Raw genomic sequence first — 24,803 nt, 5'->3', positions numbered from 1 at the left:
TGGTTAAGAACTACTGAATTTATTAAGCACACTAGAACAAAGCAGGACGAAACCCAAACACTGTTGTGCTGAAAATATATCTTCATAATCAAAAATGCACAGGGCGAACCCAAAATGCAAAATATAAAGTACTCAGGAAATAGTAGGAGAGGTTCCTCTCAGGAAAATAAGCAACATCTACAATGACCGACAAAGACAAATGGCAGAGTGAGTAATTATACAGTGATAGAGTGGGGATTGGAACCAGGTGTGTATAATGAAGGGCGTTTGCCAGCAGTAGGTTCGGCAGCAGCTAGAAGGCTGGTAACGCCGAACGCCTGAGCTGGACAGGAGGGGGAGCCAAAGTGAAGGCTGGTGTGACATTTACAACAATTACCTGACGTCTTAGATCACTAAATCAGCTAAATTACCTATCAATACAAGTCTTACAGCTTTTTCAATTCCAGGAGAAATGGCTAAATACATTACTTCCATCTCTAAACTGTCAGAGAGATCTGGACTTAAATGTCTCTCAAAGTGCCAATTACTCTGCATTAAGGTCCTCTGATAAATTATAGTGTACTTTGAACACTGGCATGTATTTTTAAGAGACTTAAAAAAAACAACTTCAGTTTGTCTGTCTAGAATAAATAATTTGAAAGGGTTTACATTTGATTGTCTGGGTGTGAAGATATTGAGCAATCTGTCTAGAAAATGTACACCATACTTAAGCAATAAGGCCCAATGAGGTGTGGTATATGGCCAATATACCACGGCTACGGGCTGTTCTTAGGCACTACGCGATGCGGTATATTGGCCATATATCACAAACCCCAGAGGCGCCTTATTGCTATTATAACTTGGTTACCAACGTAATTAGAGCAGTACAAATACGTTTTGTCATAACCGTGGTATTCGGTACACCACGGTTTTCAGCCAATCAGCATTCAGGGCTCGAACCACACAGTATATAATTTCTAATAGCTACCGTTATAAAACTGGTTGCTTGGATCCTGGATGGTGATTGGACGAGCAGCGTTCCAAGCCGTGCTGTATAGGCCGCCACAGACACACATATGCCTGATAACGGTTCCATCTGAAAAGTATCACTGCTCCGCAATAAGAATATCATGTTCATGTTGCTGTTCGAATTTTCTCTTGTGTTTATCCCAATTCGCACATTATTCCCCCTTACTTCCAGGCTAGCATTTAGTTTGGCACAGCGGGGGTTAATATAAGCCTCGGAAACAATGTTTCACTTTTGCTTTTGGATCTCTGTACTTCCGTCCAGAGTGAACAGTACCCAGAAGAGACAGGACGAGACAACTTTTTCTGAGCCAGTGGATATCACGCATCAACGTCATTATCATGGACATATCCAAGTAAATGCCAATTGAAAAAAAGCTCAGACAAACGAAAATGCAGCTAGTGTACTGTCATTCCAGGTTCAATGTTTGAGTGACTCAGTTAGCTAAAGTTAGCTAGTTAGCTAGCAAGTGACAAAAACATTAGCTGTCCAGCCTGCATAGCAACAATTTGGTTGAGAACGGATTGTATTATTTTTGCATAGTAACTATGTGAAAATAATTAAGGTCGTTGAACCAAAATAATTTACAACCAGATTTTTGTTCGGACTACATACTTTGGTGGAAGAATGAAATTGTATGAAATTACTTATAAAAAATAACGGTTTAATTAAAATATCTATTGAATTGTCATTTTAAATATGGTAACAGTTTTATAAAAGCATTAAGGCACACGAGGCAGTGCTGTATCATGAAGTCACAGGTAAATGGGTTAACTGGCCCAGAGCAGAACAATGCCATTTACCTGTGACTGTATTCATGATACACCACTGCCTATGGTGCCTGATTGCTTGAATATAATGGCATAATGGTGACCTCTTTCAAAATGAATGTATCAGTATATGTGTTTGCTTATGTATCAAATTGCTTATCTGTGCCATTTACATTGCATCCCTCATGTGAATACTGCTGTTATTTTGAACTGAAACACAATTTATGCAATTCCTCAACCAATATATTGGAAAAGCAGAGGTTTGAGATGTGGCTGATAACAATGGGTGCACCTGCTTCTGCTGATCCATAAGTCTGTCTTGGATGTTGGGTTTAGTTCCCGAGTGGTCCTCAGGAGGCACCCCAGCACCCAGCTGTCACACACCCTCCCTCCCCTCCGTCACGGCTATATTCCCCCAGCCTCAGCCTCCTCCCTGGATGAGATGCCTCCAGCCCAAACAGCGTGACTTGACATGCCCCTACACCCCAGAGAGAGATAGGGGGAGAGAGAGAGAGAGGGAGAGGGGGAGGTTGAGAGGGGATGGATAGAAAGAGGGAAGGAGGGATGGGGTGGAGAGAGAGCGAGGGGGGGCAGAGAGAAATAGAGCGAGCGAGAGATTGAGATAGAGGTGTGTGTGTGTGTGTGGGGGGGGGGGGGGGGGGGGTGAAAGACATGCAATGAGATAGATAGAGGGTCCACATGAGTTAATGAAGCCATGATCTTTCAATGATGCTTACTTGAATAACACAAATGAGGGACCCACAGAATACTTTAGATGAGTTTATTGATTGGAAGGTGCACAGGTCTATAGTAGATTGTAGGGGAAATACACGCCTGAATTTGCAAGGTGCTGTTGGCAGGATATAATATAACAGGCTTCAAGGCACGCTTCACCTCATTTTATGCCTCACAAGAGGTCTAAAGTAGAACTGGAGTCCATATTCTATTCTATTAGTCGGATTAGTTTGGAATCAATAAGGTGTGCGGCTACATTAGCAAATTCATAGAAATGGCTTCATTCTTTGAATGTTTTCTTTATTTATTATCTTGTTGAGAATACTGTACCGCCCATGAGGTTAGAAAGTTATAGCTTGATTGACAACTTGATTGATTGTGAGGATAGCGGGACCCATTGAAAAGGTGTCAAAAGACTAATATGCAAAGGTGACAGGAAATGTGCTGTGAATGCCTGACTGTTGTATTGATGGTCTTGGTTGTAAGGAATGCTGTTGATGAAGCGAAAAATGTACTTTAAATATTCATGCCCATAAACATTTATGAGGGTTATAGTGACACCCTATGGCCAACAAGATATCACAGACTCACGTCATTTCTTGACGTCCTTGGAGAAACGTTATTTTTTACTAGTAACCTGACTTCATCTCCCGTCATCCTGTATATAGGCACACAGCTCCCGCATAGGCTCCAGACAATCTAGGTATATATTAGGCACACAGAAACAACTACTATTGGCACAGAATGCATTGATTGTAGTACAAAATCCATTACCATATAAACTGGATATGGAATTGAGTAAGAATGTTGGCCATTGTGTGTGTGACAGTGTTTCACTGCAAATTGCGTCTCACATATTGTTTCATTTATAAAGACGAGTGAAACTGACATTGCATAATATGACAGTGTGTACTTGTGCAACTCAAGCCACGCCCTAGAATTCATTTAGGATGTCTAAAACGAGAAAAATCTGTTTTTGTGCCACATGACCCAGTGACGCAAGTCCAAAGAAAGATGAAGTCGTTTGTTATTTGATATTACCTTGTTTACAGACATGAGCCAACGGATTAAGCGGTCGTGCAGCTGCAATGACTCATTGCACCATGATTCACAACTTGACACGTTTTACATTCAGCCTGTTCTATTTTCCGGTGGTCCCTCATCGCCTTTTCTTGGACCATATTTGTCTGCGAGGCAGAAAGGATACAATACAATTTCGATGCCATATAGCCTACTTTGGCTGCGTCTACAGGCAGCCCAATTCTGATCCTTTTTTTCACTAATTGGTCTTTTGACCAATCACATCAGTTCTGAAAAAGATCTGATTTGAAAATATCTGATGTGATTGGTCGAAAGACCAATTAGTGGAAAAAATATCAGATTTCGGTAACCTGTGTAAATTCAGCCATTGTGACATCATTCAAGATGTATTCAAATGTGTCTAATCAATTTGTGATGAATGGTTTTGTATTTAGCCTACATTGTGGTTGCCTCCTAGGCCTGTAGTCACTAACGGATTTATTAATAAAGACGAAAGCAACGTAATCTGCGCTGTGGCATGTTTTTAGCATTAATCACCAATCCATTTGTAGCCTATACCTATTATAGAGTAGGCTTTAGCGCCTCAACAGATTTACTCTGCACAATCTTAACCCACAACTGACAATCTACTCTTCCTACAACATCTACATTTTCAATGTGTAGTCAATTCTGCTGTTATCCCTGTTGACTAGCCTATGGACAGCGTCGTTTATAACACTTAGCCCAAATAAATAAACACCGCGTATTTTACGACAAAATACCTTTATCAATAAAATCCCCAAATAATGTACACCTATCTTTAGAACGTTATTAAAGATTAGAATAACCGAAAGTCTCCCTCTAAAAATCATAATCTGGGAGAGATCACAGGTTGCTCAGCGAGCGACTCCTTTCCTTGCCTGTTTTTCTCGAGCGCAGCTTTCAGCACTGGACAGCTCCTTCGCCGCTCCACCTAACCCGCGCTCCCATTGCAATGATTGACAGAGGAAACGGCCATACGCGAATCAAGGGCACTTTAGAAATCCTATAAGATAATGAAGGAGACGGGCTTTAAGAACGAATGGTTCCCGATGTCCCCACGGTTTAGTTACTGCTTGTTGTGGACGGAAGAGGGCGGAGTGTGTTTGTCACCCAAGTGTGAAGTACTGACTCGCTGCTTCCAAAAATCTGAGGATTTTTTCCCCGTTTCAATTCAGGCTGTGTACAAACATCACAGTCTAAGGAGGACGCCAAGCAACACCCAAGCCCGTGTTGGATGTTATTTAGATTGGTTTACCAAACGGAATCAGAGAGGATAAAACAGCTGCAAGCGGGAGACACAATAACAAGCCAAACGTGACATATGTTTGGAGAAAAAATAAGGGATTTGATTAGAGATTTCAAAATAGTTATCTTATTTTCAGGAGCCAAGTGTGGAACTCGCGTGAATATCTACAGGTGAAAAAAAAAGATTTTGTAACTGAGAAATTGGCTCGCTCTATGGTGCCCAACGCAATCATTTGCTGAGCATCAACCCAGTCGCCAAACATCTGTAAAATGATTGGGGATATGGCTGTTTTCCGTTTATCAATACTGTTGCAAGTGGGATTTGTTATTGGATCAAATTATAGACATGTGGAGTGGCCAGAGCACGAGCGAGATATCAGAGCACAGCAGCCGATCTACAACACTCATATCAAGTACCAACAAGCACATCTTCGTGCGTCTCATCTGCCAAAAGGCGCGACAGAGCGCTCTGTCTTGCCGCAGACTATTGAGGAGCATCTTCCTCGGGTCGTTACGGCGTTTTTACACACAGGGGATTCTACTACCTTAAAACATGCCAACTGCTCACGGAGATACGAGCTCAGTGCTCTGCGAGGAAGGTCTCATACGGCCCCACATTATACCATGCACAGCGTGCTAGACACTGTGATGCACGCTACTAACTTCCTAAACATGATACTGCAAGCCAACAGGTCAAGGGAGCAGAGTCTCCGAAGAGACATTGAGTGGTACCACGCGCTGGTCAGGAGTATATTGGAGGGGGACTCCAAGATCCACAGGGCCGTGGTCATATTCAACACTGAGTCGTCTGCCCAAGGGCCCTCTGTCTTTCTCCAAGCTACGAGAGCAGGAGGCGAGATAGTTCTCCAGGATCTCTCCAGCACGGCCCACCATCACCTCAAAAACAGAACGGCCGAGACAGAGTGGTACCACGACATCAAAGACAAGAAGAAGCCCCACTTCCACAAAAGGGTGTTGAGCCAAGACATTACATCAGTTGACGCTTCTCTGAAAAGAGGAGAGAGTTTCATACCTGACAAATCCCATATCAAATGGTCAGCACCATACCTGGAGTGTGAACACGGGAATTTCATCCCGCGGTGGCTTTTGACCCTATCAGCTGGTTTCTATGGCCTCAAACCCAACCTGGCTCCAGAGTTCAGGTATGGTTGAACTACTACTGTTGTTTCAGTCGTTATTCATAAGCATTGCACCCAGGAGATACCAGAATAGTAGGCCTATGCTGCTGCTGTAAGGTAACGTTACTTTTGGCACATGAGTAAAGTAGTGAGGCAGCCGCATGCTGGTGTCTTTGTGTAGCCTATACTTGCTTTGTTTAAGTCACCTTTCTTAAAACACACCAATGCCCAACGCAATATAATACTTTTCAGTTGGTGTGGTAGGTCTACTGGTACTCCGTACTTTGGCGTGAAAGCTAATTATTAATTTCAAATTATCTACCGCCGCCGTTGTTTCCAACGGGTGTCGCTCCTTCTCTCGTCTAACAACGCGCGTTGGGAAAGCGTCACTGCAGGTGCAGAGGATGATGCTAAAAATAACTCCCGATGTTATTCCGTTGCAACGATGGAAACCTCTGGCTAATTAATTTTTCAAACTCGTACATCTCCTTTACGACTCATACAGTGTTGGGTGCGTGCTTTTCCCTTATCCGAAAAGGAATCCTTCTATTTTCATATCACTCAAATGTGCATAATAAACATAATATCCTGGTATTTCGAGTAAACTGCATCCAATTGAAATGCGAGACAGTCACACGCAAGCTCCAGGGTGGCCAGTTTGCGTCTCAGCTGTAACGAGGAATGTTGAAATATATATTCTTGAATATGAGTGTTTTATCTATTATTCATGCTCCGATATGTTTACCACCACTACTGTCTAGTAGGGCTTCTGTAAGTGTGGTATTGCCATGTTTACGACAACAGTGGAATAGGTAGCCTAGCCTGAGTGAGGCTCAATAGAATTTTGACCGACATCTTCGTGATACATTTTTTATTCAGATAGATAGTTGTGTGCACTGCGTTCAATTGATATTTAATTGACACACACCAGGGTTGCTCACGGAAAGGCATGGATTGCAAATGAGACATATCGTGCTGAACATTGTATAAGGCTTACTATAGCTAGGTTACATTAAGCTTTGGAATCAAATTCATTTTCTCTTCAGTTTCCCTTTCCTCATTGCAGATGCAGCATCATGTCCATTTGTGATACCAATGTTACTTCAATGTAACAACAACGTACAACAAGAATGTTACAATGCATTTTTACCCCATCAACCCTGTAAACTCACTAACAACATCATACTGGTTAAATAGGGGATGTTATGTATTGTCTCGGGTCCTTGGGGAGTGGCCACAACAACAGCAATCAATGGTGCATCTTTTCAATCCAATTGATCCCACAGGTACTTCGGAAATGTCTCACCGGTCAGCATTATACATTCTCTTCTGAAAATCATTGTTGCGAATCACTATCCGTACATAAAACATTTGTGTTTCACCTCAATGATTAGTTATTAAATAACAGCTTGTATCAGTCTGGTCTTTTCTTACCCCCACCTTCAAACTACATGAGAACATGCTGGGATGCTGTCATATGCTCAGCCATTAAGACTGCTGTGTTACCTTTTGTTTAACGCAGAGGATAGGCCTATCTGGTTATAAGATGATATGTGGTTGATCAGGTTTTTACTTAGTCAACATTTTGTTTTGTGACCCCTTTCCCTCCACGTTCTCTTTGAATTGTGTGATGTCCAATTACCTCCTCTCAGACTAGATTAAAAGTAAATATGTATGTATATATTCTCTTAAAACCTTTCTGTCCCTTACCTCCCCCATACACAGATACAAAGGGGGAAATGTTTGCTAATATACTGCGTCAGACATCACTTCTCAGTCTCCTATCCAGATCAATACGCAATCAATACAATGATGAATTAATAATGAAAGATGTTCAACAACAACCCTGGGCCATCTTGATTCCAGTCCTTTAATTCTTCAACAGCTACTTTTTGTTTTTACTAATAATGCACTCGTTCTGAATTTGAGATTTGTGCCTCATGTTAAAATTGTTGCCCACAACACGGAGAGGGAAACTGTGAATAAGTTAATGTCTTTCTACAGTTATTCAAAGTAGATTTGAGCAAACTTTATAGTGGTGCAAACACATACTAATCTGTCCCTATACGGTACAGTAGATTGGTACAGTAGAATGAGTGTGTGTCTATATGAACATGTGTGGATGTGTGTGTGGCAGATCAACCTGCTCACATGGAGGTGTGTGAGCTCACACTTTGAACATCCTCTCAATTCATCAACATTTGCCACAGGGGACAAGAGGGAGGCCACAGGGTGTAGTTAGAACAGTGTGTAGAGACATGCTATCTCTACAGTTCTGGCCCTTAGGTACACCCATCGGGGATGAGTGTGTGTGAGAGAAAGTAGTGTATTTTTACATGTATTTATCCGCTTATTTTAGGCACTAAGCGATCTCCATATATACTTCCATTCATATAAGTTTGTAGCCTAAACTGTTTGGAAACTACAGAAATAAGTTGGCAGAAGAGGAGTCTTGTGAGATTTCTGGGCATCCTAGAGCAACACGGAGAAACCCATCATGTTCCTGAGAGTCTCAGCTTTCAGTCGGGTGCTTTGTAGGCGAAACCGTTTGGATGCTACAGACTTTTATGCAACAAGACCGATTTTCGGGATGTCTCATGGTCTGACAAACACAGCACTAGCTCTGCCACCTTTCACCACAGATGCCCAAGGGTGATATCGGCAGATGCGGTGAATTGAGATGCAGCCCATGCAAAAAAACACATCTCTAGCTTAAACGGACAGATTTTCATGGGGATGTTTTTATTATGTTAATTAGGTTGTACCATGGTTTGGGTGAAATAAAGCGCCTCCCTTTTCCCTGCATTATTCCCTGTCTTTGGTTATGTTACACTGTCCTTAGCTTTCACTGCCTTTTTTCCATTTGCTTTCACTGCCTTTTTTCCATTTGCAAGTTTTGGCACGTTCATTCCAGCAACATAGCACACGGCATAGCACTGCTGGTTTGCCTCTGAAGCTAAGCAGGGTCTGTCCCTGGATGGGGGACAAGATGTAGCTGGACGTTGTGAAAGATGTATGTCTTAAACACCCCTTCAAATTAGTAGATTTTCCTATTTCAGCCACACCTATTGCTGACAGGTGCATAAAATCGAGCACACAGCCATGAAATCTCCATAGACAAACATTGGCAGTAGAATGGCCTTACTGAAGAGCTCAGTGACTTTCAATGTGATACTGTCATAGGATGCCACCTTTACGACAAGTCAGTTCTTCAAATTTCTGCTCTGCTAGAGGTGCCCCAGTCAACTCTAAGTGCTGTTATTGGGAAGTGGAAATGTCTAGGAGCAACAACGGCTCAGCCGCGAAGTGGTAGGCCACACAAGCTCATAGAACGGGACCGCTGAAGCGCATAACAATAACAAAATAACAAAATCGTCTGTCCTGGGTTGCAACACTTACTACCAAGTTCCAAATTGCCTCTGGAAGCAATGTCATCACAATAACTGTTTTCTCGGGAGCTTCATGAAATGGGTTTCCATGGCCGAGCAGCCGCACACAAGCCTAAGATTACCATGCACAATGCCAAGCGTCGGTTGGAGTGGTGTAAAGCTCGCTGCCATTGGACTCTTGAGCAGTGGAAACACGTTCTCTGGAGTGATGAATCATGCTTCACCATCTGGCAGTCCAACGGACAAATCTGGATTTGGCAGATGCCAGGAGAACTCTACCTTCCCAAATGCATAGTGCCAACTGTAAAGTTTGGTTGAGGAGAAATAATGGTCTGGGGGTGTTTTTCATAGTTTGGGCTGCATCAGATGACCTGGCCTCCACAATCCCCCGACCTCATCCCAATTGAGATGGCTTGGGATGAGTTGGACCGCAGAGTGAAGGAAAAGCAGCCAACAAGTGCTCAGCATATGTGGGAACTCCTTCAAGACAGTTGGAAAAGCATTCCAGGTGAAGCTGGTTGAGGGAATGCCAAGAGTGTGCAAAGCTGTCATCAAGGCAAAGGGTGGCTACTTTGAAGAATCTCAAATATAAAATATGTTTAATACTTTTTTGGTTACTAGATGATTCCATATGTGTTATTTAATTTCTTCACTATTATTCTACAATGTAGAAAATAGTCAAAAATAAATAAAAACCCTGGATTTGTATTTAACCAGGCAAGTCAGTTAAGAACAAATTCTTATTTACAATGACGGCCTAGGAACATTAGGTTAACTGCCTTGATCAAGGGCAGAACAACAGATTTTTATCTAATCAGCTCCGGGATTCGATCTAGTAACCTTTTAATTACTGGCCCAACGCTCTCACCACTAAGCTACCAGCCGCCCCCAAGTGAGTAGGTGTGTCCAAAATTTTGACTGGTACACCAGGATTTCTTCATGTTTTTCTTTGTAAGGGAGCTCACACTCACATTCTGATCAAGCTGGTAAGAACCCAGCAAGGAAAAGTGTCCTTCCCTTTTGACCATATAATTAGCACCTTCTAAACAAATAGTTTTCATCTCATGTACTTGGATTGACTTTATTACCAGTAAGCAACTGAACTCAGTGTTAGAGGATAACATGTAATGAAGGGATTAACCTCTCTTTGCTTGACATTTGGAGTCCGTTAAAATAAGATTTGTTTTCATTTGTGCACATTATCACAGGTAATAGGAACAACTTTCCTTGAATATTGACAGGCCAATATTCAAGCCGTGATTGCACGGTTGGATACATTAGTTCATCTAGTTTCACAATGCGGTGTCTCGATTACATCAGTTTGAATAGACATTCAGAGAAGCTTTGAGTTGAAAAGACCCCATGAAAACATAGATTCTCTACTCTGTTAATGGATCTGCAAATCCATTCATTATGCACACTACTGTAGTAATACAAAGAAAAGAACAAGAAGGATCATGACCGATATACTACCTACACGTTTATTACTCTATTCAAGATACAAATGTCCTATGAAGTTACAATATTAAACATACGGACTATACTGTAGACTAGAAAATGAGTGTCAGAGAATGGATGAGGTAGAGTACACTCTTGGGAAAAAAGGGTTCCAAAAGGTTTCTTCGGCTGTCCCCATAGGAGAACCGTTTTTGGATCCAGTCAGAACCGTTTTGGGGTTCCATGTAGAACCCTCTGTGCAAAAAGTACTGTCTGGAACCAAAAATGGTTCTTCAAAGGTTCTCCTATGGGGACAGCCGAAGAACCCTTTTAGGTTCTAGATAGCACCTATATACAGTATGCAGTGGTAATATCTTGGCACTGCCATGATGACTGTACACTAAGCCAGGCATAATATACATGGTCACTTCTTCATGTGTTGTATTCAATCAAAGCTCCTCTGACCAAAAGTCATTTGTTTAGCCAGCCCAAGTCACATGCTTGCCCACATATAACCAAATATATCATATCTTTCAGAAGAGCCTTATGCATTATGTCAAAGAATGGTCACAATGTCCGATTTTCTCTGGGAAAACGTCTCCAATGTGATGGAAATGTATTAACCTGACAGGACAAGCAGAGACTAATGTGACCAGCTAGCCGCTGGCCGGACTCCGCCTCTGCTGCCTCCATGAAGCAATGCAACCGCGGTCATTTTATAAGAGTTCTGTCGCCGGTCATCAAAGCAGACGGAACGCCCATGGCGACTTTAATGTCACAGAAAGCACTGAACGCCGTTCTCTTGAGTGCTCTCGCTTTTCTGTCATAGCGGCACTGCACTTTAAACACCCTCACGTCAACCCTCTTTTCTTTAGACCGTAACCCAGAAATGATTGAGATGATTGAGCAATACCCCCATCTTTATCAAATTAATGAAAAGTGAAAATATCCATAGTATTGAGAAGATCAAATTTAAGATAATCTTACCATTACTCTTAGTTCAGCTAAACATGCAGAGACATGGCCATAGCTGAATTGTTTATCCTTTATTACGCCCAATATTGTTTACAGCATGTATCTTTACCCCTAACTGGCCAGCCCAAACACATCTCTCATTAGGCCTTCACTACTATTACAGCTCTTGCTCTCTGCAAAAGATTACATGGGGATAAATCTAAAGACATTACAGGATTAAAATCCCTGTAGGCGATCTGTCATGCAACAACAGATGGTGATTTGATTATCATTAATAAAACCACTGAGATGGTTATTATTAATGAAATGGTTATTATTAATTGCTTTCTCTCTCTATGTAGGGGAAGTCGTGTTTTTGTGTGTCCAATGAGCCTCAGCCGTTTACTCACTGTTCACATTTACCTGATTGGCAACAGAGTATTGGCAAGTAACCTTACTGAGCAGTGGAGTCCCCATGGCATCAATGGAAAATGTACGCAAATCCTAGGGATTTTTAGCTATCCATTGCACATGTCAAATACAACGTTGCTACAGCGCTGTAAAACCATATAATTTACCCTGGCATAACGTTATTGCAACATTACGGTAGGTTTTGTGTTTGTTGCAATTTGAAGTCCCTGATCTCAGAGAGTATGGCTGTCAAAATGATCATTTTCTGTCCTCTCTGATCTTCACAGCTTACTAGCATATTATTCCACTTAGCTAGAGGCATACTGGGGCTTCCTTACTAGCTGTTTCTGGAAGGCCACCATCTCAGCAGATGCTATTGGCACCTCACTGTGCTCCCACTCTGGAGGACAGTGGGATGTCCCGTAGCAGTCAAGCTGTCCAGATAGCAGTCAGCTGCTGAGCCAAACTGAAAGCCGGCTACATAGTTCTCTAATGGAAACCATTTGACCATTGGAGAACATATTTTTTGTTGTTGCTCTTGGTCTTTCTAGTTAGTATAGGCTTTAGGATTTTAAAGACAATTCTGAACGACTATTCTGCCCCCCAAACCAATTATGTCATCTCCAATTTGAACGTCAACAGTGCAAGGTGTTCTACATTGGACGGACAAAGAGGCGCCTTCAAGACCACTTAGTGGACCACAAGTACGCCATACGGCTAGGCAATGAAGACTACCCCATGTCAAGGCACTACAAGTCCCTACACCATGGCAACCCTGCCTCCCTTCAAGCTATGGGTATTGATCATGTTCTGTCCTCAATTAGAAAAGGGGGTCATCTTAAACAGCTAACCCAAAGGGAACGTTTTTGGATTTACAAACTACAGGCCACTAAATACCCTGGTTTAAATGAAGATATGTATTTCTCACCTGTCCTGTAGGGTCGTGAGAGGTCCATTTGCTGTCATCTAGTGGACATTTTCCTCTATTGCCCTCAGCTATGTTTAGACTGTTGTGGTCCATGTCTGCTGTGATCTAGTGTACTATAAAATAGATGGCTCTCCTATTCGTAGCACTTGGCCCAGTCATATTCAAGGTTAGAACTACCCTTCTAGGGGTTCTGATGCTTCTAGCCTTGAGTTGAATTTTTGATAACATATCTACAGTATTTCACTTTTTAATGTGTATAGCATTGCTTGCTAGGTGTTGTCCAATGCATTCTTTAACCACTCCTTCTTCAAATCAGGGTTAATTGAAAAAAGCTGTTCAAAAGAAGACATTGTATTAACATATCTTTGTACTCTCTGACGAAGGCCATGCAGCTGAAACACGTTGGAGTTTTTAAACTCGGTTTCCATAGAACATGCCATACAAATAAAGGCATTTTAATTAATTATATGAAGAGTGCCTTGGTCCTCCTTTCTTTCTGATGACTATTCTACTCCATTTAGCATTAGGTCTCAGCATTTCTGCAAATCACTGCACGTATTAGCATATTGACTTTGACACATGTGGAAGAGACTTCAAAGTACGTGGGCTAATATTATTATTATATTTTTTAGGGGGTAGATACGTTTTAATATTGCAGACAGATTGTATCTTCCATCCAATCCCCCATATATTGTTTTGCAAATATAATGTATATATATATATTTGCAAAAAAATATATGCCAATACATATACATACGAACACATACGTTTGGGCCGGCAGGTAGCCTAGTGGTTAGAGCGTTGGACTTGTAACTGACCTAAGACAGGGAATTTTTACTAGGATTAAATGTCAGGAATTGTGAAAAACGGAGTTTAAATGTATTTGGCTAAGGTATATGTAAATATGTACACACATCTTTAAAAAAAAAAGTTTTATTTTTTAAACTTTCTAACCCTACCACCCATCCCCTAATTGGAGTAAAGTGAACAACAACTCTTAGGCTTCTACTTCCAGTTTATACATACTACATACATTTTATGGGCACAGTCTATTTTAAAATAATTATATTTAGTTTGTTTTCACTCCTGTCCTTCCTCTAACCTCAACCTCTCCCATCTATTTATTTCACAAAAGTCTTGAAACTACAGTGTATATACGTTTAACGGACACAGTATGTTTTACATTAGTTATCTTGTTGTTATTAGTTGTTATTAGTCCCAAACTTCAGCTCCATTCACCCCCCCCCCCCATCTATCTCTTAACACCATCCATATTGGATTTCTATTTGCTATATATTTTTCAACAGTGCTATGTTTTACAAAAATTCTGAACCTTTCAATTCTCATAATTTCTACAGATTGTAAAATTTAAAATAAACATTTTTGCTAAAAGTATTATTATATTATTGATCGATTGACTATGACTTTTCAGATCACCCAGTAGTGCTATCTGCAGAGTCAGCTCCAGGTAAATGTTGCAATTCTTCAGCCATTCCTGGACCTGTGACCAAAAACAAGCTACATATGGACAATACCAAAATAAATGATCTATTGATTCTGTCTCTCAGCAAAATCTGCAGAGCTGGGAAGGTGGTATTCCCCCATGTATATAACATTCTATTGGTTGCAAGAATTTTGTATAATAATTTAAATCTGGCATCGTTTTGCAGGTCAGTTCATAAACCATGTGTCGTGGAATCAGTACGTCGAAAATGTCTTCGCAACTATTTTGTAAACTATATGTCACAGTTGTCCTTTTTTTGGTCCGTACTCTTTGGGTAGAGCAGACATTTAGTTTTGTTAGCTGCATGTGTGACATAATTATTTGTATTTTTTTATCTATTTGAGTTTAACCACAATATTTGTTGAATTATTATTATTTATTTTTTTTCTGGTGGATTAAATTGAAATTGCAACCAACTTTCTATGGCTTGTTTTAAAAATAGCAAATATTTCCTTTTCAAACAACTGAACGTTCGAGGTTGTAATCTGAATAAAGGGGAAAAGGCCATTCTTGAACATGGGGTGAGACATTCTCATTAATTGGCTAGAGATCCAGTTTGAATTTAAGTGTAGCTTTTGTATGACTGAAGCCTTTAGTGAGAGGTCTGGAATATTCAATAATTTCTGCCCTCTGAATTCATATTCATTATATAATTCCAAATAAAATGTTATATTTTTTGAATCATATAATTTAAATAACTGTTTGCTAGGTGTAGGCAAGACCATATGGAAATAGGTAAACTGGGATATGACTAAAGAGTCAGGGTGATTTTTCCACAAATAGACAGGTATTTTCCTTTCCATGGTAGTAAGTTCTTGTCTATGTTTGCTAACTTTCTTTAAAAATGTATTGGAATGAGATAATTTATTTATTTCGGGAATATATATACAGAGTATGTCCACCTCAGAACATTTTACTGGTGAACTTCACAGCAATGTAAAAGTTGCATTTTTTGTGATCCAATAAATAATATAGTTACACTTATCATAATTTGGTTGTAATCCAGAGAGGTTAGAAAAAGTATCTAGATCCTCTTATGAGGCTGTGGAGGGATCCAAATAGTAGATTTCAGCGTACAAGGACACCTTTGTTTTTAAGCCCTGTGTTTCTAATCCCTTGATATTATTGTTGGATCTGATTTTAATAGCTAACATTTCAATGGCCATAATAAATAGAAATGCCAATAGTGGACCACCTTGTTTTACTCCTCTTCACAGTTTAAAACTTTCTGGGAAGTTGCCATTATTAAAAAAAATTCACCTAGGGTTACTATACATGACTTCAACCCATTTTATAAGAGATTCTCCAAAATTGAAATATTCCAGGCATTGATGTATAAACTCCAGTCGTACTTTATCGAAAGCTTTTTCAAAATCAGTTATGAATAGCAGACCTGGTTTCCCAGATTTTTCATAGTGTTCTATTGTTTCCAGTACTTGTCTTATATTATCTCCAATGAATCATCCATGTAAAAAAAAACTGTCAGATTAGAATGAATATGATCTGACAATACCTTTTCAATTCTATGCGCTATACATTTTGCAAGAAATGTTTGCATCACAACACTGAAGTGTAAGGGGCCTCCAATTTTGTAAATGGACTGGATCTTTATATTTACCACTTGTATCCTGCTTCAGTAATAATTCAATCAGACCTTCTTGTTGAGTGTCTGATAATCTACCATTTACATCAGAGAGGTTAAACATGCCAGTAATGGTCCTCTTGAGTATATCAAAGTTTGGTATACCTCAACTGGTATGCCATCCAGCCCTGGCTTTAATAGCATCAAGAAGTTCCTCCTCTGCCTTCACATGAGTCTTTCTGTACAGCTGTTAATTTTACATTATTAATAGAACAAAAATCCATACAATTAGCTTCAGTTAGAGGAGATGGAGGAGACTGAAACGAAAACAAATTGCTTCCTCTTTCAATATCTAATTTGGTGAATCATGGGTGACAAGTTTCAGTAAATTATTTTTGGTAGCATTTATATGTTGAAGATGAAAAAATTATTTGGTGCATTTTTCCCCATATTCCATCAAGTTTGTTTTATTTTTTATAATATATTATACTTTCTTTCTTGAACAAGTTCCTGCATTTCTTTTAGTTTTTCCTCTAACTTATTCTGAGCCTCTATGGTACCGTTTTTATCTATCTGTTCTATTAGACCTTCAATTTCCTTCGTTAATATGGACTCTTTTGACAAAAAATGCTTTTGTTTTAGAGCTGAGTACTGAATTGAATGGCCTCTAAAGGCACATTTAAAAGTGTCCCATACAATAAGGGGATCTGCTGTACCTATGTTTTGTCGTAAAAATTCTGTCATAAATTCCCCTGTCAACAAATAGGCTTTGATAAAATTTCCAATATGCTCGCATACATAGGCCAATATTAGCACGGCATTGTGGCTGACTGGTCCATTAGAGGAAGTGGAACCCCCCTGTCCGATGCTCATCCTTTCTCCCACTGTTCTTTAGAACCCGCAATGAATGGAGATGGAGAAAAAAAGAGAGCTCTCTGATTCCTGGGACAAGACTCTTTCCTGTTCCCTGTGATCTTTCAGCCTTTGTGCCTGAGGGCCCAATGACCACTATGATGCCTTTGGAGCCTGCTCCTTGTGGCTGCCCAGATTAAATTGCACTCCAACGGTGTCGTCTTTATTCATTCACTGCCTCTGTCGGATAGAGCCATGGTTCTAGGCATTTGGACGCTTCGGAAAACTGCACGTGCTTGAGACTTTTTGCGTACCATATGGACGCTTTGGCTCGGCTGCTGAAAATTGCCTGGGGAATTTGGCTTAGGCTCCAAAAGAGATGGATGAATTCGGAAGAAAAAAGCCAAATGAAGCTTTTCAGGGTATTTTGGACAAGATGTGACGAGCAGACAGTGTGTTATCTCAGGATCCAGAGGGCAGAACATATTTTTTTTTGTTTGGTGGGAAAGCAATGTCTTGTTAACTGAGCACTGGCTGGGGGTGTGGGTCAGGCGAGGTCGCAGCAAGAGTTATAAATAACGGCATACTGTAGGTAGGGAGTGTTTGTCCACACATCACATTATGTCCACTGGGTACACTATAAGCCAGTTCACTTGCACCTGGATAAGGTGCTTCACCAGCAACATTCATAGCCACATGTGTACGTGACTGGAAGAAGTACTAGGAGTAATATTAATGTCCTAGTACATAGTATCAGTTTATGTACACATCCAAATATGACTTTTTAGGTAGTTGAGACTGAATGATTGTATGATTGTGTCAGAGGCAGAACATTGAAATGCATTATTTTCAAAATATCGTTTACCGGTATCTAGTTTTGGCAGCAGCTGGTAGCATCATAGGAGGACGGAGAAATTGCACCTTTTTTATTTTCTCATCTCTGTCGGTATCTGCCTGTGCCAAGCTGTTCTCCAAATCACAGTGAGGTTGCCAACAGCAGGTGCAGGTAAATCAGGTGCAAACACCTGCTGCACCTAGAGTAAAAATAAACAAGGTGAAAAGATAGCAGCATACTGTGACTGAATAGCGCAGTCAACCTCCTATATCCTCTCTGCCATCGGAACCCCCCGTCCTCATAAGCCTCATGGATCTAACCAACTACGGGTCAAACACTATTTTATGAGATTCTCCCATGTTAAAGGGACAGTATGAGATTTTGTCAATCAATCCCTTTTTATGTCTCTGCGTGCAGTTTGAAGGAAGTTGAAGGTAGTTTCCCAACCCATTGCTATCTAGCGTTAGCGCAATGACTGGAAGTCTACTGGAATAGCTCATCTTCATTACCACAAATGAGAAAAATATACTCATTTCCTCAGCTCTTACTGTTGAGGAGGGAGGTGTAAGGATGACTTGTCATTAGGAATGAGTGCTGGGTTGGAAATTGTTCTCTGTAATTGATACACTCTTAGGTAAAAGGGTTACAAAAGGGTTATTAGGCTGTTCCCGTAGGACAACCTTTTTTGCTTCCAATTAAAACTATTTTGGGTTCCATGTAGAACCGCCTGTGTAAATGACTTTTACATGGAACCCAAAAGGGTTCTACCTGGAACCAAAAGTATTCTACCTGGAACCAAAAATGGTTATTCAAAGGGTCCTCCTTTTTTTTCTAAAAGTGTATTGCACAGGAGCATTATTATATAGCACTGGAGGCAAAAAAAAACATTAGAAATCATAAGCACGGTAAAGCCTTGTTAACAAATCTGCAGGTGTAGGGACCTTGTTCGTTTTTTTCTCAGTTCAAAAAATCACAAGATAATGGTACATGGATAGTGGTGTCCATTTTTTGTCTTACATATAGACCAGCCTGGTCTCATAGACTAGACGTAACATAGTAAAGCTAAATCCGGGACACTCAAATTAGTATGCTATGTTACGTTTGCTATGGTTACATAAGACAGAAGGCTACTTAAGGCAAAAAAGAAAGTAGAGTGGTTGGTTGAGGTGGATGGATGGAAGGATGGATAGATGTATAACGTGAATGTCTAGCAACCCGTAGGTTGTGTGTTTGAATCTCATCACAGACAACTATGGCATTTTAGCTAATTAGCAACTTTGAAACTATTTACTACTTTTAGCTACTTTGCAACTACTTACCGTGTTAGCTAACCCTTCCCCTAACCCTAACATTGACCCTAAACCTAACTCTTAACCCTAATCTTAACTGCTAGCCTAGCCACCTAGCTAACATTTACCACAACAAACTTGAGTTTGTAACATATCATACGTTTTGCAAATTCGTAACATCAAATCAAATCAAAGTGTATTGGTCACATACACATGGTTAGCAGATGTTATTGCGAGTGTAGCAAAATGCTTATTCTTCTAGATCCGACAGTGCAGCAGTATCTAACAGGTAATATCAAACAATTCCACAACAAAACCTAATACAGTGCCTTGCGAAAGTATTCGGCCCCCTTGAACTTTGCGACCTTTTGCCACATTTCAGGCTTCAAACATAAAGATATAAAACTGTATTTTTTTGTGAAGAATCAACAACAAGTGGGACACAATCATGAAGTGGAATGACATTTATTGGATATTTCAAACTTTTTTAACAAATCAAAAACTGAAAAATTGGGCGTGCAAAATTATTCAGCCCCCTTAAGTTAATACTTTGTAGCGCCACCTTTTGCTGTGATTACAGCTGTAAGTCGCTTGGGGTATGTCTCTATCAGTTTTGCACATCGAGAGACTGACATTTTTTCCCATTCCTCCTTGCAAAACAGCTCGAGCTCAGTGAGGTTGAATGGAGAGCATTTGTGAACAGCAGTTTTCAGTTTTTTCCACAGATTCTCGATTGGATTCAGGTCTGGACTTTGACTTGGCCATTCTAACACCTGGATATGTTTATTTTTGAACCATTCCATTGTAGATTTTGCTTTATGTTTTGGATCATTGTCTTGTTGGGAGACAAATCTCCGTCCCAGTCTCAGGTCTTTTGCAGACTCCATCAGGTTTTCTTCCAGAATGGTCCTGTATTTGGCTCCATCCATCTTCCCATCAATTTTAACCATCTTCCCTGTCCCTGCTGAAGAAAAGCAGGCCCAAACCATGATGCTGGTGGGGATGGTGTGTTCAGCTGTGTTGCTTTTACGCCAAACATAACGTTTTGCATTGTTGCCAAAATGTTCAATTTTGGTTTCATCTGACCAGAGCACCTTCTTCCACATGTTTGGTGTGTCTCCCAGGTGGCTTGTGGCAAACTTTAAACGACACTTTTGATGGATATCTTTAAGAAATGGCTTTCTTCTTGCCACTCTTCCATAAAGGCCAGATTTGTGCAATGTACATTGTTTGTTGTCCTATGGACAGAGTCTCCCACCTCAGCTGTAGATCTCTGCAGTTCATCCAGAGTGATCATGGGCCTCTTGGCTGCATCTCTGATCAGTCTTCTCCTTGTATGAGCTGAAAGTTTAGAGGGACGGCCAGGTCTTGGTAGATTTGCAGTGGTCTGATACTCCTTCCATTTCAATATTATCGCTTGCACAGTGCTCCTTGGGATGTTTAAAGCTTGGGAAATCTTTTTGTATCCAAATCCGGCTTTAAACTTCTTCACAACAGTATCTCGGACCTGCCTGGTGTGTTCCTTGTTTTTCATGATGCTCTCTGCGCTTTTAACGGACCTCTGAGACTATCACAGTGCAGGTGCATTTATACGGAGACTTGATTACACACAGGTGGATTGTATTTATCATCATTAGTCATTTAGGTCAACATTGGATCATTCAGAGATCCTCACTGAACTTCTGGAGAGAGTTTGCTGCACTGAAAGTAAAGGGGCTGAATAATTTTGCACGCCCAATTTTTCAGTTTTTGATTTGTTAAAAAAGTTTGAAATATCCAATAAATGTCGTTCCACTTCATGATTGTGTCCCACTTGTTGTTGATTCTTCACAAAAAAATACAGTTTTATATCTTTATGTTTGAAGCCTGAAATGTGGCAAAAGGTCGCAAAGTTCAAGGGGGCCGAATACTTTCGCAAGGCACTGTACACACAATCTAATAAAGGAATGGAATAAGAATATATACGTTGAAATATATGGATGAGCAGTAACAGAGCGGATAAGATACAATAGATAGTAAAGAATAGATAGTGAAGGATATAGTATACATTATGTTCATATGAGATGAGTAATGTGAGGTATATAAACATTCTTAAAGTGGCACTATTAAAGTGACTAGTGTTCCATGTTTTACAGTCGCCAATGATGTCAAGTTTGTAGGGAGGCAGCCGCCTCTCTGTGCTAGTGGTGGCTGTTTAACAATCTGATGGCTTTGAGATAGAAGCTGTTTTTCAATCTCTCTGTCCCAGCTTTGATGCACATGTACTGACCTAGCTTTCTGGATGGAAGCGGGGTGAACAGGTAGTGGCTCGGGTGGTTATTGTTCTTCATGATATTTTTTGCCTTCCTGTGACATCGGGTGCTGTATGTGTCCTGGAGGGCAGGTAGTTTGCCCCCGGTGATGTGTTGTGCAGACCGCATCACCCTGTGGAGAGCCTTGCGGTTGTGGGCGGTGCAGTTTCCATACATATTGTATGAAATGCAATTGGTAACATATCATACGAATTTTATTTTTTTGTGGAAAACATAAGCTAGGTGGCTAATGCTAGGTGGCTAACATTAGCAAGGCTAGGGGTTGGTGTTAGGGGTTGAGGTTAGGGTAACATATCATACGAAATGGATGATGGACATCCACAAATTAATACATATCACAAGACATGTAACATATCATAGTAATTGTGGTGTCCCGAATTTACATTTACTATGTTAGGTCTACCCCTGAGTCCAGGTTGCAGTGACGGGTTGCCTGACAACTTCACGAATATGATGTGTGCGCAACGATGATGATGCAGAAGGCTGTGTGTTTTATGATTCTGGATGGTCAGATAGCTAGCTAGTCAGATAGCTAACACGTACAATAAGCTGCCATGTGTGGATTCTTAGTTGGCTTGTTTTCAGCTAGTTCTTAATACCATATCTTGTTTTGAGGTATTTTGACTTATGTCAGGCCTATACTGATATGGCTAAAATTCACTAGCTAGCTTACCAACAACTGTAACAATGTATTTGAAAGACAACAAGTACTTATTGTGAAAATGTATTTATGTTTTCAGTAAATATTTGGAGACAAAATATAGTTCAAATGTTCTCAATCAATAAGCCTTTGGAGATGACAGTTGTTTTGCCCTAAAGATGCGCACGCATCAGTTTTGTTGCTTAACAACCCATCTGTCAATGTAACCTACCTAAGAAACTGGGGAAATACCGCACTTGTGGTGAGTGTGTGTGCACACGCACATGCATCTCTGTTTGCACATACATGTGTGTGTGTGTTCGTATGTGCATATGCATGTGTGTACGAGAGGGGATTACAGCCAGTCGATGAACAGAATGCTGTTGCAGTTCAGTGAAATGTCAATATTGGCCTTACAAGCTGTTTCGCCTCCAGCCAAGCGTTTCCTATAATTGTACAATGATTTCTATGCATGATACTGCAACGTGTCTATTACCAATTACTAATAATAACTCCTACAAGGGTTAGTGTAAATACGTAATTATACAGATTAGAAGTAGTGTTAACTTTGTAGTACTAGTTGAGGAAGTTTTTCTTATAGATACAGTACCAGTCAAACATTTGGACACATCTACTCATTCAAGGGTTTTTATTTATTTGTACTATTTTCTACATTGTAAAATAATAGAGAAGACGTCAAAACTATGAAATAACACATATGGAATCATGTAGTAACCAAAAAAAAGTGTTAAACAAATCAAAATATATTTTATATTTGAGATTCTTCAAAGTAGCCACCCTTTGCCTTGACAGCTTCGCACACTCTTGGCATCCTCTTAACCAGCTTCATGAGGTAGTCCTCATGCATTTCAATTAACAGGTGTGCCTTGTTAAAAGTTAATTTGTGGAATTTCTGTCCTTAATGTGTTTGAGGTAATCAGGTGTGTTGTGACAAGGTAGGGGTGGTATACAGAAGATGGACATATTTGGTAAAAGACCAAGTCCATATTATGGCAAGAACAGCTCAAATAAGAGACGAGAAATGACAGTCCATCATTACTTTAAGACATGAAAGTCAGTCAATCCGGAAAATTTCAAGAACCTGAAGTTTCAAGCGCTATGATGAAACTGGGTCTCATGAGGACCACCATAGGAAAGGAAGACCCAGAGTTACCTCTGCTGCAGAGGATAAGTTCATTAGAGTTACCAGCCCAGATAAATGCTTCACAGAGTTAAAGTAACAGACACATCTTGACATAAACTGTTCAGAGGAGACTTTGTGAATAGGGCCTTCATGGTCGAATTACTGCAAAGACACCACTACTAAAGAACACCGGTAAGAAGAAGAGGCTTGCTTGGGCCAAGAAACACGAGAAATGGACATTAGAACGATGGAAATCTGTCCTTTGGTCTGATGAGTCCAAATTTGACATGTTTGGTTCCAACCGTTGTGTCTTTGTGAGACACAAAGTAGGTGAACAGATGATCTCTGCATGTGTGGTTCCCACCTTGAAGGACGGAGGAGGAGGTGTGATGGTGTGGAGGTGTTTTGCTGTTGACACTGTCTGTGATTTGTTTAGCATTCAAGGCACACTTAACTAGCATGGCTACCAAAAATCAAATCACATTTTATTTGTCACATACGCATGTTTAGCAGATGTTATGTGTAGCGAAATGCTTGTGTTTCTAGCTTTAACAGTGCAGTAATATCTGACAGTAATATCTAACAATTTCACAACAATACACACAAATCTAATGTAAAGGAATGGAATTAAGAATATATAAATATTGGGCGAGCAATATCAGAGCGGCATAGACTTAGATACAGTAGAATATGATAGAATATAGTATATACACATGAGATGAGTAATACATCATTTGTAAACTTTATTAAAGTGACTAGTGTTCCATTATTAGAGTGGCCAGTGATTCCAAGTCTGTGTATATAGAGCAGCAACCTCTAATGCGCTAGTGATGGCTATTTAACATAATTTAACAGTCTGATGGAAGCTGTTGAGATAGAAGCTGTTATTTAGTCTCTCGGTCCCAGCTTTGATGCACCTGTGCTGACCTCGGCTTCTGGATGATAGCGGGGTGAACAAACTGTGGCTTGGGTGGTTGTTGTCCTTGATTATCTTTTCGGCCTTCCTGTGACATCGGGTGCTGTAGGTGTCCTGGAGGGCAGGTAGTTTGCCGCCGGTGATGCGTTGGGCAGACCGCACCACCCTCTGGAGATCCCTGCTGTTGCGGGCGGTGCAGTTGCCATACCAGGCGGTGATACAGCCCGACAGGATGCTCTCAATTGTGCATCTGTAAAGGTTTGTGAGGGTTTTAGGTGCCAAGCCAAATTTCTTCAGGCTCCTGTGGGGGGACCAATTCAGTTTGTCAAAGACATGTACGCTGAACGCTGTACGTCTAAATGGATATGGGGATGCTCCTGCTGTTGTTTCCTGAAGACCAAGATCCACTCCTTTGTTTGGTTGAGGTTGGCACCACACTTCCAGGACCCTCACCTCCTCCCTGTAGTCTATCTCGTCATTGTTGGTAGTCAGGGCTACTACTGTCGTCTGCAAACTTGATGATTGAGTTGGAGGCGTGCAAGGCCACGCAGTCATGGGTGAACAGGGAGTACAGGAGCGGGCTGAGCACGCATCCTTGTGGGGCCCCAGTGTTGAGTATCAGCAAAGTGGAGGTGTTTTTTCCCACCTTCACC

At 40.6% G+C, this 24,803-nt stretch overlaps 1 protein-coding gene across 1 annotated transcript in view; it reads left to right on the top strand.

Annotated features, from left to right (window-relative positions):
• Positions 1-5,088: 5,088 nt before the first annotated feature.
• LOC139366753 (G protein-coupled receptor 158a) overlaps positions 5,089-24,803 on the top strand; it is a 97,983-nt gene continuing 78,268 nt past the window's right edge. The window contains exon 1 of the mRNA XM_071104454.1: positions 5,089-5,981. Within this exon, the coding sequence (XP_070960555.1) occupies positions 5,089-5,981 (893 nt within the window). The remainder of the gene's footprint in view (positions 5,982-24,803) is intronic.

The sequence above is a fragment of the Oncorhynchus clarkii genome, chromosome 15 (assembly GCF_045791955.1).
Source record: "Oncorhynchus clarkii lewisi isolate Uvic-CL-2024 chromosome 15, UVic_Ocla_1.0, whole genome shotgun sequence".
NCBI lineage: Eukaryota > Metazoa > Chordata > Actinopteri > Salmoniformes > Salmonidae > Oncorhynchus > Oncorhynchus clarkii.
The sequence above is the reverse complement of the archived record's forward strand: the minus strand, read 5'-3'. Positions and strand labels throughout refer to the sequence as shown.